This window comes from Etheostoma spectabile, chromosome 23 (assembly GCF_008692095.1).
Source record: "Etheostoma spectabile isolate EspeVRDwgs_2016 chromosome 23, UIUC_Espe_1.0, whole genome shotgun sequence".
NCBI classification, from domain to species: Eukaryota; Metazoa; Chordata; class Actinopteri; order Perciformes; family Percidae; genus Etheostoma; species Etheostoma spectabile.
The window spans coordinates 17,790,510-17,806,916 of record NC_045755.1 but is presented as its reverse complement, the minus strand read 5'-3'; the positions used below and the strand labels follow the sequence as shown (position 1 = coordinate 17,806,916).

Genomic DNA, 16,407 nt, shown 5'->3' with positions numbered 1-16,407 from the left:
GATGATTAACAATAGTGTTGCCCACAACTTTAAATGGACTAAACATCTGAATTACATCTCTCCAATTTAAAGGACGTCGGTGTTTTTGTGTAAAGGCCTACATTTAAAAAAAAAATCTATTTCCACTTCATAATCTCTTAACTGAGAAGAAATCCCGCACACTGTCATTCACTTACATTTTATTAGGGGATTTTGGTTGGTAGATTAATTTGACTGTGTACCTTCTCTGTTTACTGAATTATTGGTCCTATACACCTGCTATTAGTACTTAAAGGTGTGTATATACTGTTTATTATACAAATTTAAATAGAAAGAATAATGTTAAATAAATGCACAGGTAAAAATACATGTATTATACAAAGTATAAGAGAAGTTTGGAGAGAAAATGTCTGCTTTTATAAAACAAGCCAACAAATTTGAAACCACTGGTTTTAATCTTTAACAATATTTGGTATTTTATGAGATTATATTTATCATAAGAAGCTAGATCTGTTTGATACATGAAGAGGAGTAAAAAAGTCTGAGTGTATAAAGTAAAATCAAATAGAAACACTCAAGTACAGGCACCTAAACATTGAACTTAACAGTACTCAAGTAAATATACTTTCCACCACTGAAATCAGCGAACTTATACTTTACAGTCAGTTACACAGCAATATCTTTAACTCGTAATATTAAGATACTACGATGATCTGTGTCTCACCGGCGTCGCTGCCTTGCTCTCCGGTCAGGTGCGACAGGGGCGACTGTGGGCGGCTGTCCCCGCAGAGCGAGTAGCTGTGCTCGGCCGTGATGTGCGGGGGGAGAGGGGAAGACGGGGACAGGTCGCTCCCGTCCTCCCCCTCCATGGCCTCCGCTCTGCCTCTCACCCCGGACAGGAAGGGGTCGCTGAGCAGCTGGCCCAGCAAAGCATCCTGGGACAGATCGTCCAGGAGCTCGGAGAAGTGCTGCACAACGGAGGAAGAAAACACTATAAATATCTTATCTAATGCAAGCGTAAAATATCAATTTGAAGCCATCGGAGTCAAGGAGAAAGACAGATAATTATAGAAAGCCACTCGGTTGGAGTCTGTGACAGCCGGCCCTGTAATTATAGACTGCTAGATCTTTTTATTGCCACCTTTCCTTGAAGTTTTCCTCTGCTCTTTCCCTCAGGGAACACTGAAGCAGCCAATTATAAACTTGTCTTTCACTGTTTCCAATCACTGTTTCTCTTTCTCTGTGTGTGTGCGTGTGTGAATCTCAGTTAATCTCCTCTTTCATCCCCCCCTTCGTCCTCCTCCACTACATACCCGCTGCTGGATTCTTCTTTCCTGCTCTCTATCTTTTTGTTCCATCCCTCAACAAGCTGAGATGTCGTGTCCTCCACGTTCAGGTGTTGTGATGAACATAAACAAAAGGCCCTGCAGCTGATGTGGAGATAACATACTGTCGTACAGTTCCTGTGTGAACATCAGTGAGCATGACACTCTAATTACTGCTGAGCAGCCAGCAAATCCTCACTAACTTATATTTTGTATACATTTCCTAAACTGTCACCGACAAAATATTAGTAAAAAAGTGACAAATGGTCGTCACAATGTGTTGACAAATGTCTTGCTCTGTCCGACTAACAGTCCTCTGTTCTAAGAAAAGTTTTACTAGAAATAAGTGAACTACTCTCACCACAATGGCATATTTTTTGGTTGTTAAGTAGGCCTAACACAATATTTCAAGTCTAATACAGGAGTTAACTAATCATTGGAACAGCATAATCTTATGATATAATGTCTGACATTCACATAAAAACTACATGAAAGTCCTGTCCTCACTCGAACTCAATGACCCCAACGTTAAAATATTTTCTGATGTAACTTCAGCTGCTCAAATTCTGTTGCCGGGCAGGATACGCTGAAAGTGTCCAATGAAATATTGGCCATATGGGAAAAAGTCTGGGCCAATGAGGAGGGGATAAACAATTTAAATCAAATATGCATTTAACTGGGACATTGAAAACTGAGAAGGGGAAAGAATTGGAAAAAAAGGACACAAAAGAAGGAAAGGATGCAAAGGAAAGGAAATGATAAGGGAAGGAAATAAGAGAAAAGAAATAGAATGAAATTAAATGAAAAGGAAGGTAAAAGAAAGAACGAAAGAAAGAACGAAAGAAAGAACGAAAGAAAGAACGAAAGAAAGAACGAAAGGAAAAAAGGTTAAGAAACAATGCAAGCAAAGCAAATAGAAACAATGCAAGGAAAAGAAATAAAAAGGAAAGCAAGGAAAGGGAATGAGAAGAAAGGAATGAAAGGAAAGAACGTAGCTAAGGAAATTAAATTTGAAAAAAAGGAAAGGAGAAACAAGTAAGGAAAGGAGAAGAGAGAAAGGGATAAGAAGGAAAGGAAAAGGAAGGAAAGAAGGAGAGGAAAGGAAAGTATATCTAGTTCACACAAAGTTAGGCAAGTTACGTAACATCAGACAAAAGAGGAATGACAAAAGATGTAGGGACGTAGGCCTATGGATAAAGACGGAGTGAAATCAAGATGGAGGAAACGGGAGAAGGGTGGAGGGCTGGACGGCAAACATGTGGATTCAGTTACAGGCCGAGAGGCTTCAAGCACTTTCTATCACTCACACACACACACACACACACACACACACACACACACACACACACACACACACACACAACACACACACACACACACACACACACACACACACACACACACACACACACACACACACATTCAGTGAAAGGACGTCCTAACTCCATAAACACAGCAGCACGCTCCTGCCAACACATGCTGCCCTATAAGGCCTGTTTCAGGCCTGTGTGTGTGTGGGTGATGCAAACAGACCATGAATCTACATTACTAAACATTAAGGTAGTTTACACCCCCCCCCCATGTCTCCTGGTAACCACATCACAGTAGTTACCAAGAGCCATTGTTTACGTCAAACTATGCTGCTGATATTATTAAACCTTTTCAGACGCTGACAGTTGTGGTTTTTGCTGCAATGATGGTACTTATAATGCAATTAACTCCTCTAAAAGTGACTTTTTTTTTTAAGGAACTAAAATGAAGTTTATTTTTGTACAATAAACAGAAGTATGGCCCTGAATATTTTCTTACTTGCTTATTTACTGGTCCGTACTATGAAGATATTTTGCACAATTCTGTTTTTTTATTCAGATTCAGAGAAGAAAAACATCATGATGGTAAAAGAGAAAGAGGGTGTAGTTTTAGGGAGGGGTAATTACATACAGAACCCATCGTAAAAAAAACAAAAAACAACACTATATTTTGTGGGTTTACATGACCTTTGACATCACCATGTCATCCCTTGGAGCCCAACTTTCACAATTCAGTCCACCGCAAATAAATATCCATAAATCTGCTCTGAAATCCTAGAGAAAAACTCTGCAGAACTTGCCTGAGACCCATAATCTTTTGAACCCGGTGATAGTTTTCTGTACACATTCACACTGCAAACAGCCATTGCCAATAGCTAATTCGGCATACTTTTAGTTTAGTGCTAATTTGCCAAAATGAAAACAAATACAGACAAAAACGGGGCTCATGTTGTAGCCCACGACGAGTAAATGACAGCGTCAGACTTTTACACAGACAGAAATAAAGCCTCATTTTGTTTAAGAGAAGGAAACGGGAGAGGGCTTACTTTGCAGAACCACACCTATAGATGCACAGAGCGAGGATCTGTATACGCTCCCTGTCATTTCTGCAGTGGGGGTGCGTGGTTGTGGTTGAAGGAAGAAAATGCGATGGAGACTGGGCTGCAGGATCGGTCACTGGTCGGGCGTAACTCATCACACACACACAACAGAAACCTCTTTGTCTAAGCAGCCTAACAGAGAGGTGTCATTTGGGGTTGAATGTAACTCGACACTCTCCAGCTGGGAAACAGAACCTGAAGCCTCAATGGGAAAACTGGGAGTTTAAACTGGAACTAGGGCAAGTATCTGTACCTACTCTAAAAAAGAGCCGTGACAATAACAAAGAGGCTATTCTCACATGTTTCTTCCCCGTGCAACATGTTGAAAACATCGTTGAAAGTGCAGATTGTAATCTTTTAACAAACCCACAATGAAGTCTGTAGACGGAGGAGGAAATGCAGAGTGATTATCGCTCGAGTTGTGGCGAATCATTGGTGTTGCACACCGAAATCCTGTGCCATCCAAAGAGAGACAGTCCTTTGAGAAGCTTCGCTATTCATTTAATATGTCTAATTTAAATCAGAGAAATGCGGATGAAGGAAAGTCGCAAAACTAGGTCAGAAAAGTTAGTTGAAAAATCAGAAGCGGAGTTGTGTGTGAATGCACAGTCTTTGCTAGTCAGCAACTGACAATAAGTACTGAGGCGTCTGGAAATGTCTTTTTTTTTTCAGATATTTGGTTATGAAAAAATAAAAGTATTAGACTAAGAAAAGTGAAGGGATCACCAGAGTTGTTACAGTTCATCCATGAATGTGTGCACCAAATTTCAACGCCATTTCATCCGTCTTTTCACTGAAAACAACCTTGTGGTGGTGCTACAAGTAAAGTCAGAGAATCACCAAAGTCATTAGGATTGTACAATGTACAAAACATAATTGCAATCTATCCGATAATTGTTCAGATATTTCAGTCTGAAGGGAAGGGGTTGACCAGTTACCTAAAAACTAGTTACCAGGCGGAGTGACAAGTGACAAGGCTTCACAGTAAAAGCCTCAACAGCTGTGTTGGTTGTTATCACTTAAATTACCGGTCTGGGAGTTTGAAAGAGGAGGACGGAATGTCCTCTCAGGTGTGTAATTCTTCTGTAAATTGAAGTAGGACGTCTGTTTTAACCCTTAAAGAGGTAAGAGGAAGAGGAGGAGGAGGAGGAGGAGGAGGAGAGAAGTTTGATGATGTAATACCTTCTTCCTCTGAAACGCAAATACCAGATGTGAAGCGTCTCCGGAAAACACACACACACACACACACACACACACACACAGGGTTGGCACCACAACACGAACACACACACACACACACACACACACACACACACACACACACACACACACACCACACCAGAGCCCAAGGGTCATCTGCCTCAAGTGTGCGTTTGTGTGTGTGTGTGTGTACCTTGCCCTGGACTCATCTGTGTGTACTTTGCTGATGACCCAGCTTCAACACACACCAATAAAAAAAAAAAACACACAGCGTTGACTTTTTTTGTCAAGATGAACTGGATGACTCGTTCGTTTGGTTCGGATCCAGGTTGAAGACTATCACACATTACTAACACGTGCCCCATCATAACCAGATAACCAGAATTAAAGTCCCAAGACATCCCTGACCTTTTATCGGCCGGTTTATCTGTCTGTTGTTCATTCATTTCTGTGAGAAAATTAAAAGAGATCTTTATTTTATACCACTAATCAGTCTAGCAAGTCACCAATAGGTTTATAACTTGTAACTAATGGCTTTGTCGATAGTTAATAAATAATTTACCACTTCACTTAATAGATCAATATAAACCATTGATAAGAAAAGTCCATCGCAACTAAACATCTATAAAGAGCACCGTGATAGCATGCACTAAGAAGATGTATAATAGAGCTGGGTGATATGGAGAAAATCAAATATCACAATATATTTGACCAAATACATCAAAGTCGATATTGTGGCAATATTGTAGGTTTGACTATTGGTGCTTTCACAAAATATTAACACGAGAGATTTGATAAATAATCACTAATAATGTGGATACAATGACTAAGTGGGTATAGGCAAATAATAAACCTAGAACAGTTTGGTAAGTTCAGAATATCACAGCACCTTACTGTAATGCAGCCTTTTAAATCAGGAAAAAGAAAACAATTGTGGGCGCCCGGATAGCTCAGTTGGTAGAGCGGGCGCCCATACATAGAGGTTCAGGTTCAACTCAGACCTGCAGCCGTTTGCTGCATGTCATTCCCCCCCCCCTCTCCCCTGTCATGTCTTCAGCTGTCCTGTAAAAATAAAGGCCGAAATGCCCAAAAAAACACCTGTGCCATATTACGGTATCTAAAATTTAAGACAATATCTAGTCTCATATGTTGATATCGATATGATGATGATAAATGATGATGATATATTGCCCAGCCTTTATGCCTAATACATGTTGAAGCACAGACCTGAAGGCAGCGGAAACAAGTCAAGAAAGAGAAGTAAGCCTTGGTACTAAAATAAAAATATATATTTCAGTTTTGTTGCAGGTTATTTTTTCAGCCAAAACTGAGTCCAGCTCCAGGGTATTTCTATGAAGTAACTCTTAGAACTGAATGTTTTCCTCGATGGTATTTCGAGAGGAAAATGTTATTCATTCTCCCTCAGTTTCCCAACCGGTCTAAGACTCTCGAAAAATCCAGTCCCTCGCCTTCTAAGCCAATTCTCCACATTCTGTCCCTCTGGCGAAATTTCACAAAACACTTCAGATGACAAATATCACGAAAATGTACCTTTTTGAACATCAGTTGCTGTAGTTGCTTTCCACCCATGCAGCTAAAAGCCACAAGTGCAGCAAGTATCTGCTGGAATGCTAACAATGTGTGCGTGCTGATTTAACACTTAGCTGAAGTACATGTGTAGAAACGTTATCTACAGAGCCGCAGGAATTCCTTCTCTGGCTCTGAATACAATACTCATACCAATATTTGTGCATCAAATATATCAGGAGCTTTTAACCTAACAACATTTTTCAATCCAAGAGATTTTATAAATACAGATATTAGGTCTTTTATTCCAATTCCTATTTCTATTTATGTCAAAATGTATAGTCAATATGCCCACATGAGACTAAGCATTGGTCCTTAGGGTAGCCTCAGAAGAAACTTGTGTGATTACCCAAATCAGCCTTTCATCAGTGGCCCTTTGTTAGCTTGAGGTGTATCCAGATATTTGAGTCAGTATGGGCCTCATGTCCAATATCAGTTTTGGACCGGTGTGTCCCTCCAAATGACATCCTCTCCTAAACGGAAATTGGCAAACATGCATATGATATCAGACTGAATAAAGAAGGGTAAAAAAGGCTTTTCAGTCTTATATCAGGTCACCAAAGACTTTCAATTTCTGGAAAAACATGGCAGTATTGGACCAACGAACCAACTAAAAACAGCTGTTCAGTGTCAGTAATGGCGTTTTCCCACTCGACTCGCCTTTTTTGGTTTTCCTTTACAAAAAAAGTCCCTAGTACCTGCTAACAGGTACTTTTTTAAGCATCACCTCCGTCAAGGATCCAAGCGATCTGAGGTGATACCGAAAGGTGACGTGAAAAACTGCAGACTACTGATTGGTCGGAGAGAATCATCCCTACTAGCGACAGACGGGGGGTGGGGGGTGGGGGGTGTCCTGAACAGACCCACCGTGTTTAAGTAGTTTAGCCAGCAGGTTGGTTTTTTTTGCTGCCTCCAGCTTCTTTTGAAACTAAATTTGTCTTCTGGCTGTGGCAACAACCACATGCCGAGAATCAAAAACAACACACCATTGATGTTCTGTGTGTGTGTGTGTGTGTGTGTGTGTGTGTGTGTGTGTGTGTGTGTGTGTTGTGTGTGTGTGTGTTGCGTTAGGTCACGGCAGTTTCCAGCTATGATGACCAACCACGGCTTGCTTCACGCACGAGGCGGTACTAATCTGCAATGGAAAAAGGAGGACGGGGCACCACGGCCGAGTGGAGCAGGTACCATTAATGGAAAAAAGCCATGAGTGAGGTATGTGTGATCAAACCCAGCACAAGCTGCACCGTAAGGAGCCAAAACAAATCTCTTTAAAACAACTTAAACCATTATGTGTTTGCGCTAGATAACCCTGATAGTAAACAGGACTAAATATCAGTCTGGAACCACTTATCATTATTGTGACAGCACTGAGACTTGAGGCTGTGGCATTGAATTTGTTTGTTTTTGGCATAATAGACAAATCACAGACCTTGAGAACTTCTGCTATCTGCGTCTAATCAGGAGGGGGGGGGGGGGGAGACTGCAGGAGGTGAGTCCAGCACCAAGGCTGCATGTCTGGACTATGTTGGGAGTACTAACAGGATAACACTGGCATACAGTCTGTATGTGTCGCCACATGCATGACACAAAAAAAAAACAACACATCTGTCTTATTGACATCATTTGTTCCGTAATGTCTCATCTCAGCCGGCAGGAGTGACCTCGCCTCACAGAAATGTCCTCATTACAACGGAGACTGGAACCTCTTCTCACCAGGATTAAAGTACAAGCCAACACACTCCCCGACTTAGATTCTACACATCGATTCCAGCTTGATCTACCAAACCTATCTACCAACCGAGGACATCATGAGCGCCCCAGGAAACAGAAGAAAAACAGAAGGAACATAAAGCAGCAAAGAATCTCCTGCAAGTTTTATCTCACAAGGAAATCCTGACCTGATTAGATTCATTGTTAATTAATCTGCCTGTTTTGTTGTAATATAACTGAATTAATGATTATTTGTAGCCCTGATCAATACCCACACATATTCCTGGTGAGCACTGAGGTGGGTACTTCACCCCCCCCCCAACCCTTATGGCACTGATAAACCAACCCGACTATTGGCCGTCAGACAGTCTGACGAGGTCGGGGACCCAAGTCTGTTCGGTGTGTTCCGTGACGTTGTCAGTCCAAGGAGCCGTCAGACTTTATTTTGGCCGATTTGACATTGTTGTGTTTAATAAGGACACTGGACGAGCTGTTTAAGCGTGCTTCCCACTTTACTTTCAGAAAACCGGGACTTCACATTTCAGACCAAAACAACTATCTATCACGCATGCGCCGAGGCGCTACAAACTAACACAGGTTAAGGCATTACCAAACAAACACGTCCTGAACGGACATAACAGACATGTTGAATCGGTGGGCGGGCAGCCGGACTCAATGACCAATCTGATTGGTGGAGTGCTAACCCCGGAAATTAAGAGGAGGATGAGCGTGACAAACGCCTCTCAAAAACATTTTTTGTCGATCTACACTGAAGACAGCTTCAGCAACTGCACAGCCTATTACTCGCTTAAAATGGTTTCAGAAACACGTTTTGGTGAACTGTTTTCGTAAAAATGCGAGATCGTATTCCGAACGAGCCGCCATTATGGTCGGTTTGGAAATTCCGGGGAAGCCAGACCCATGTGACGCGTTTGTCCAATTGGGCGACAATACAGATTAGCGCTGCCTGCTGCTATGGAGACGTATTATGTCTCGCGCACATGTAGAACGTACGCTCACGTCGGCGTCGCTTTGGTGTGTTCCGAGGAACTTTTTGGACCTAGGGGGCAGTCGGTCCGACCGCCTTTTCTGCCGACGGTCGTGTTGGTGTGTCAGAGCCTTTAAGGCAGGGTCTCCTCTCGGAGCGGGGTTAAAGGTCACAGTGAAAAATCAGATACTTCGGGTGTGGCTTTGTCCAAAAAAATGACTAAGGATATGTACGCATGCATAAAGTGTACAACTGAGAAAAAAAGTTTTATTAAATACAATATTTCTCGGTTTGGTTGGAGAGTTTAACAATATACTTGACATTTGAAAAAAAAATGCATTAAAATTGTAAATTTTAGAGACCCTAAATATACAAAAAATAACGACTTGTTATTGTAATGCCTTGATATGATGATGTATTTGACTTTGTTCTTTAAACAGAACTGTGATGGGGGGGAGTGATGGTCAGTGGATGTAAAGAGCAGGATGTGGAAGAGAACACCAGAAGGCGTGACATCCAGCAGGGCTCTCCGCCCACAGGGTGAGGGCAGGGAGAGCTAAACACACAACGCCTGCGACCGAAAATAAAGGCCGATCTATTACAAGCCCGCTTCCTAACCTAAAATGTCCATTTCCTGTTTAACACCGAGGCCCTCGACCTCGTTTCAGTCTCATTAATGTTTCACGCTTGATTAAAAGAAGTAAAAGAATGTATGCAGAGCCACGGCAGGAAGTGTGTTCAAAAATAGGACGTGCTGCAGCGGAGACAAAGAGATCCGGAGTCAAAGTTCAAATCTATGAGTCAGCAGTTATCTGGTGGACATGCTGCTGATATTAGAGTGTGTGTGTGTGTGTGTGTGTGTGTGTGTGTGTGTGTGTGTGTGTGTGGGTGTGTTTTTGTGTGTGGTTGTGTGTGTGTGTGTGTGGTAAGTTCATTAGTAAAACAGACAAACAGAGAGGCCTCAAACAGAGAAGATAAAGAAAAACAGAACCACAAAATGACAAAGGAAAATGGTGTAATTTCTCCTCATTGTGGTCCCCCTTCTTGTAAAAATCCCCCCGTTGGCCTGGAGCTTCCTAAATTTACACGCACGCACGCACGCACGCACGCACGCACGCACGCACGCCTTGTCTACACAGTACAACCCCCCCTCCACACACATCCAAACACACACACATTCAGATGACACAATGTCACCACCAGGGTTGGTTTGAAAATACCTATATTCTAGGCTGATATATTATGCTTTTATTCATATTCACGACATTTGATCCCATTCTGGTATGATTGAACGCTCCAGATCCAGTTCAACTAACTAAATGACATTATGGGACAAATCTATTGGCAACAACATCACTTGATCTCTGTTGGGACAACTCATACTCTATTCTCCCTGTCCTCAATCACAGTTGAGACTGTTTGTGTTAAAAAACAAGAACAGCTGTCTCTCACTCACCTCTCGTGTGTGTGTGTGCTGTTAAAACTGAGTCAACAACACAACACACACACACACACAACACACACACACACACACACACACACACACACACACACACACACACACACACAGAACTTTTTCCATCTCTGCACTCTAGCATTGACTGGCCATCAAGTACAATTAAACACACACACACATCCAGCAGTTACTCAACAAGTGAACTCCCTCACCCCCGCTAGCTTTCTCCAGCTCTCCATTTGTACTTTGAATATTTCACTCCAACACAAACTGCTCCTTTTTTTCTCATCTTCATTGGCATCAACTCTCTCAACTTCAAATCACTTAAACTCAACAAGTGTCGTGTTTAAATCCTGTCAAGGCGTTGCTGTCTTGATATGAGAAGATGTGGAGAAAGCTAAGCTCAAATCAACAGTCTTCTCTTGAGTGCTTTCATTGTGTTTGGTTGTTAGTTGCGGGATTATCCCCCAAACATTTGTTGTCAAAAATCAGGATTCTGGGTAAAAAGTGGGTCAACGCCGATCTTCAGTACCCCATTGGGATGGTTTTTAATCCCTGCAAAAAGGCAAACACTCTGGGAAACTTGTTTGGGCACGTCTCTGATCTTAATTCCTGAGGCGGATGCTTGCTAAGTAGACGCATGTTTGCATGTCACGTCACACACACACACACCCACACCCACACACACACATCCACACCCACACACAGGGAGGAGGTTTGACGGTATCAAAATTTAGATACCGCCCAACTCTAGTGCAGACACTACCCCAAAGTTGGACTGTTGGCTGACAAAGAAAAATGAGGAAAAACTGCGTATAGGAGAGTAGTTACATCCTCACAAGTGTAACAATGGGAAAAGTGATGCATAGAAGGAGTATTGAGAGTTGGGAGAGTGCAAAACCCGTTTGTATGAAGATTTAAGACTCAAAAAGTTGAATTAAAAAAACCTTAAAAGCTGATGGGAAAGAGGAAAATTTTAAGAAATGGGAGCGTTGGAGAAATGTCTGGCATTTTGGACAGGCAGCGACTCGCAGCTCACCCTGGAGAAGTGAGGGATGAGAAAGAGGGCTAAACAGATGGGTGAAAGGTGGATGGAGGTTTCTGTTTTAAGTGGTCTTGATTGTACACAGGATATAAGCTGCAACATCCATAAAAAAAAGCCCAATCAAAGTTAAGTGGGTCTCAAAGCTCATACACCTTACTGTTTAATAAGCAGTTTACAGGCTTTAAACACTTTGATGTTTCCAACACTGAAGCTCACGCAGAAAGCCCCAGAAATGAAATTCTGTTGATTCTGCAACTTATAAGCCTATAACATGGATATTTTCTGGATTCCCTGCCCCAAAAACTATGAACCGAAGCTCAATTTTCAACCTCGGTAACTTTTAAAATTGCAATTAGGTCCAAAGAAAAAAAAGAGTGGTGAGTTAGCTGCATTTTCACTATACAAAACTGCTTCCAGGCTCATTTCAGGGCTGGGTGTGTAAGCTACTCACAGACATTAAGCCCACACCCGTGCTAACCGCACACACACGCTCATACACATCCATTTAAAACCTTTTATGGTGCTTTAAGCAAAACCAGAGGGGGCAGATGGGGGACGGGGAAATGCAGAATCAAGAGAGTGACAGACAGAAGTACTGAGGGAGGAGGTAAATTTAGCGATGCCTCAGAGAATGAAGGCTCCTGTGGATTTTCCATAATGATCCCTCACACACTGATTACTACCTTCGCTTTGCCCTCAAATGGCCGCCCGGCCCGCAGCAAGACGTGAGCACACTTTCAAAGACCGGAGAAAAGTTGCATTAGATTTCGGAAAAAGGGAAAAATGAGTCCATGTGCGCACCATGTGTAGACCGGCTGTCACTTTCTAAAGCTAAAGAGTTCAAGTCAGCAAGATGGCTCCGATAAAAGCAATGTCCAAGTGAGTAAAGAGGTACATTCGAGTGACTGGACTGTCTTTATATAGCGCCTTTCTACCTTACTGGACAAAGAGCTTTGCGGGCATCCATTCACACATCATTTATACACAGATGGTGAAGAAGTTGCTATTTAAGGCAGACATTGTTGTTGTTATAGATATTGCCAATTACATTATGGGTAGAAAAATCTGAGAAGAAGCCTTTAGACCGCAAGACACCCAAACTTTGAAACAACAATGCTAACATTTTGCTAAAAATATGAATTTAACCATATGTGTCTTAACATGTAGGCAACCCTGCATTGACCCTATTTAACTTTCACTAAAATATGTCACCATATATTAAAATGTTTCACTTTTAAAGTTAAAGCATGCAAACATTTGCCAGTTAGCACCAAACAGCGTTGAACAATTGGAAATGTTGACCTGATGATTCAAACTCTAACGCCCATATGTACTCTCTGTATCGTTCAACTGCTGCTGCCATGTGAAAAGCGTACAACTCTTTCAATTTTATGATATTTCTTTTGCATATCTTGACTGTGAGAATTTACATCGTCCAGTCGGGAGCCAATTCATAACCATTCATAACCATCATTCATAACCCAGAGTACCACTCTCAAACAAGCCCTCCTGTTCTCCTATATGAAGAAAAAAACCACTTTAAGTTTCTACGAGCAGCACAAATGTATCATTTGTGAATTAAATGTATCACAGTAGGCTATCTGGGTATATCATAATTAGTTTAATAACTCTATCCGTCAACTCCCAGTCAACCAACCTGAAGATCTGGCACCACACCTGCAGTAATAACTCACTGTGTGCGCTTTGTTGTCACACACAGGAGCGTTCATTTAGCTGCCTGACAGCTTTGGTTTTCTCATTACAATTCATCCGCTTCCTGTCCACTGAAAACCATGTACCTCCAGAGGTGTCGATACGAGGTTCTCACAGGACAGCAACGCTGCAAACATGTGATGATCTTATAGAATATGATGCATTGCTTCTCTTACTTGGAAAAACTTGTTACATCTAAATGGTCTAGTCCCATTAAATGAATTTAAGGCCATGTTAAAATGCCATGGAACTCAAAAATGTAACAGCAACTTGTGACCTGTTCCTTTCCTTTATGTGTGATGTTATGTTTGTTTGTTTTGTCTATGCTGTATTTCCATTTAAATTGTAACTGGTGTACCGTCTTGGCCAAGTCTCCCTCGGAAAAGAGATTTCAATCTCAAGGAACATCCAGGTTAAATAAAGGTTAAATAAAAATTTTAAAAAATCACTGTGGATTGAACTACCCAGTAAGGAATTCAAATGAGCGTCACCTTAAACATCTACAGCAGTAAAAATGCAACATGCACATGAATGCAGCAGGAATATTAATCCAGAAACGTCATGAGACAGGGAAACACTGGCAGGGAACATGAAGTACTTTTACCTTCGAAGTAAATATTGCGGACAACACTTACTTTACTTCAGTAAGGTGTATTTTCACAGTGTGGTATTAGTAATATATTTAGTATAAGTAAAGGGTTGGAATACTTCTTCCATCCCCTGCTGGAACGTGAGTATTTCTGAAATACTGATAACAGAGATACTTGACCTTTGATTGGCAGTAAAATGTGACTGGTTATATCATCATTTATTTAGTATCTGTGTGTGTGTGTGTGTGTGTGTGTGTGTGTGTGTGTGTGGTTGTGGTGTGTTGTGTGTGTGTGTGGTGTGTGTGTGTGTGTGTACTATGTTTAACTACATTTGTGGGGACCAAAAACTGGAATACAGTATACTTAGGGGTCCCGACAGCTTTGTGGGGACAAATGCTGGTCCCCACAACTTTAAAGGGCTGTTTGAGGAATAGACTTGGTTTTAGGATCACGTGAAATCAGGTTGGTTAGGGGGGTGGGGTGGGGGTTAAGGTTAGGCTTTAGGTTTGATGGTTAAGGTTAGGGTAGGGTCTAGGGAATGCATTATGTCAATGACTGGTCCCCACAAAGATAGTGAGACACACTTGTATGTGTGTGTGTGTGTGTGTGTGTGTGTGTGTGTGTGTGTGTGTGTGTGCGCTGTAAATGACCGTCTCTGCCGACAGACCGATACGGACACATGAACCATTCAGAGAGAGAGAGAGAGAGACAGAGTGAGGCCACCGGCAAGCAGGATGCCCTGCCCCGCCGGAGAACAGGCTCTGCACTGTGAGCACATGGATCAAGATGTTTACCTTCGACTCCATGTGTGTTTGCTCTTGTGAAATGAAATAACTCTATGCTGACTGTGTATTCAGATCTTCTACCTGAGTAAAAGTACTAATACCACACTGTTGAAAAAACTACTCCACTACAAGTAAAAGTCCTGCATTCAAAACATGACTTAAGCAGAGGTATGTGAGTATTATCCCAATTTACTTACAGTATCAAAAGTAAAAAAGTACTTAATGACAATATATCTACTGCATTGATGCGTATGTTGCATTTTACTGCCGTAGATGTTTAAGGATGTGCTACTTTTAATTCTTTTATATGCTGTTGGGTATCTACAGAAATGCATCATATTCTATAATCATATTTGCTGTCCTGTGAGAACCACATATCTCTAACAAGACTGTTTTCAGCTTTGTGGGACTTGTGAATCCAAGTCTTTCCAAGTGGAATCAATGACTTTACATACTTCATGGATTCATTAGTGGAAGGGTGTAGCATGGGCTAGGAACCCATTACATTTTGGAGCAGATCGGAATCACGTGGCATTATATTTCATTTTCTTTTCTTTTTTTCACATTTCAACATTTGTGCTGTATCATGTGGTGTTGGAATAATCTCTAAAATGAGTTCCCCACTAACAGAGTGTGTTACTTGATTGATGTCACCTTCTGTTCTGGTGCATGATGATCACCCTTCCCTTACCATGAAATGTCCTACGTCACACAAACGTCTATTTACTACGTCAGGACGGCGTCAAAAAAGATTGTTTTGGGCGTGGATGAAGGGAGTTGAAAGAAGAAACTCCACCTTCACGCTAATGCGTTGTAATTCTACAACCTGTATAACTTGATTATGATATTTTAAAGCAGTGACACACACAGCGAGGGGGGGGGGGGGGGGGGGGGGGGGGGGGGGGACGCCTGAGTGTTGAAAGAAACCGGTTGGAGGATCCCACACGTGCTACCGACTGAGAGGCTTTACATTGTAGCGAGGAATCTCAAGTCAACAAACCCCCCCCCCCAAAGAGAGAGAGCGAGAGTGAGACCCAACAAAGACTCCAGTCTGTTTCTCAAGCTGCCTGAGATACAAACGCTGCAGTCTCACTGCACCCCCCCACCCACCCACACCCCCACCCCACACACACACACACACACGTCGTGCTTTACTAAATATAGAACCTTCACCTCGCTAACAAGAGCATCTTAGTATGCTGCTTAACACAACATGGCCTCTGCGTGCTGTAGGTATGAGTGGGGGGTGCAAGGCTTTATATTAAACACCAACACACCTGGGTTCAACTCTTGAGCTATAGGTGTGCACGGTAAAGTGGAATGAAGATACCGCAAAAGCAGGTAATGCAGAGTCAGAATCTCAGGCATTAACCCTCTGAAGTCCAAGGGCATTCTCACACATCTTCTCAAATTAGGGTATTTGCATATAATCGGTCCCCGTGTGTTTCACAACAAAATGTTCGGAACAAACTCCGCTTACCTTGGTTGTGGCGCCCAAAAAATGTCTAGAGCAATGTGTGAAGAGATAATTTGGCGCCAAAGCTAAAACATTTATGTTCGCTTTTTTACTTTCTCACTTTAACACTGGACTCAACACTGACACTTTGATAATAATTTAT

General features: G+C 42.0%; 1 protein-coding gene across 1 annotated transcript in view; it reads right to left on the bottom strand.

Moving 5' to 3' along the window:
* The window catches only part of creb3l2 (cAMP responsive element binding protein 3-like 2), a gene marked incomplete at its 3' end in the record, with an annotated part of 28,636 nt that overhangs the window by 8,946 nt on the left and 3,283 nt on the right, over positions 1-16,407 (bottom strand). The window contains 1 exon segment of the mRNA XM_032505641.1: positions 704-947. Coding sequence (XP_032361532.1) covers positions 704-947 — 244 coding nt within the window.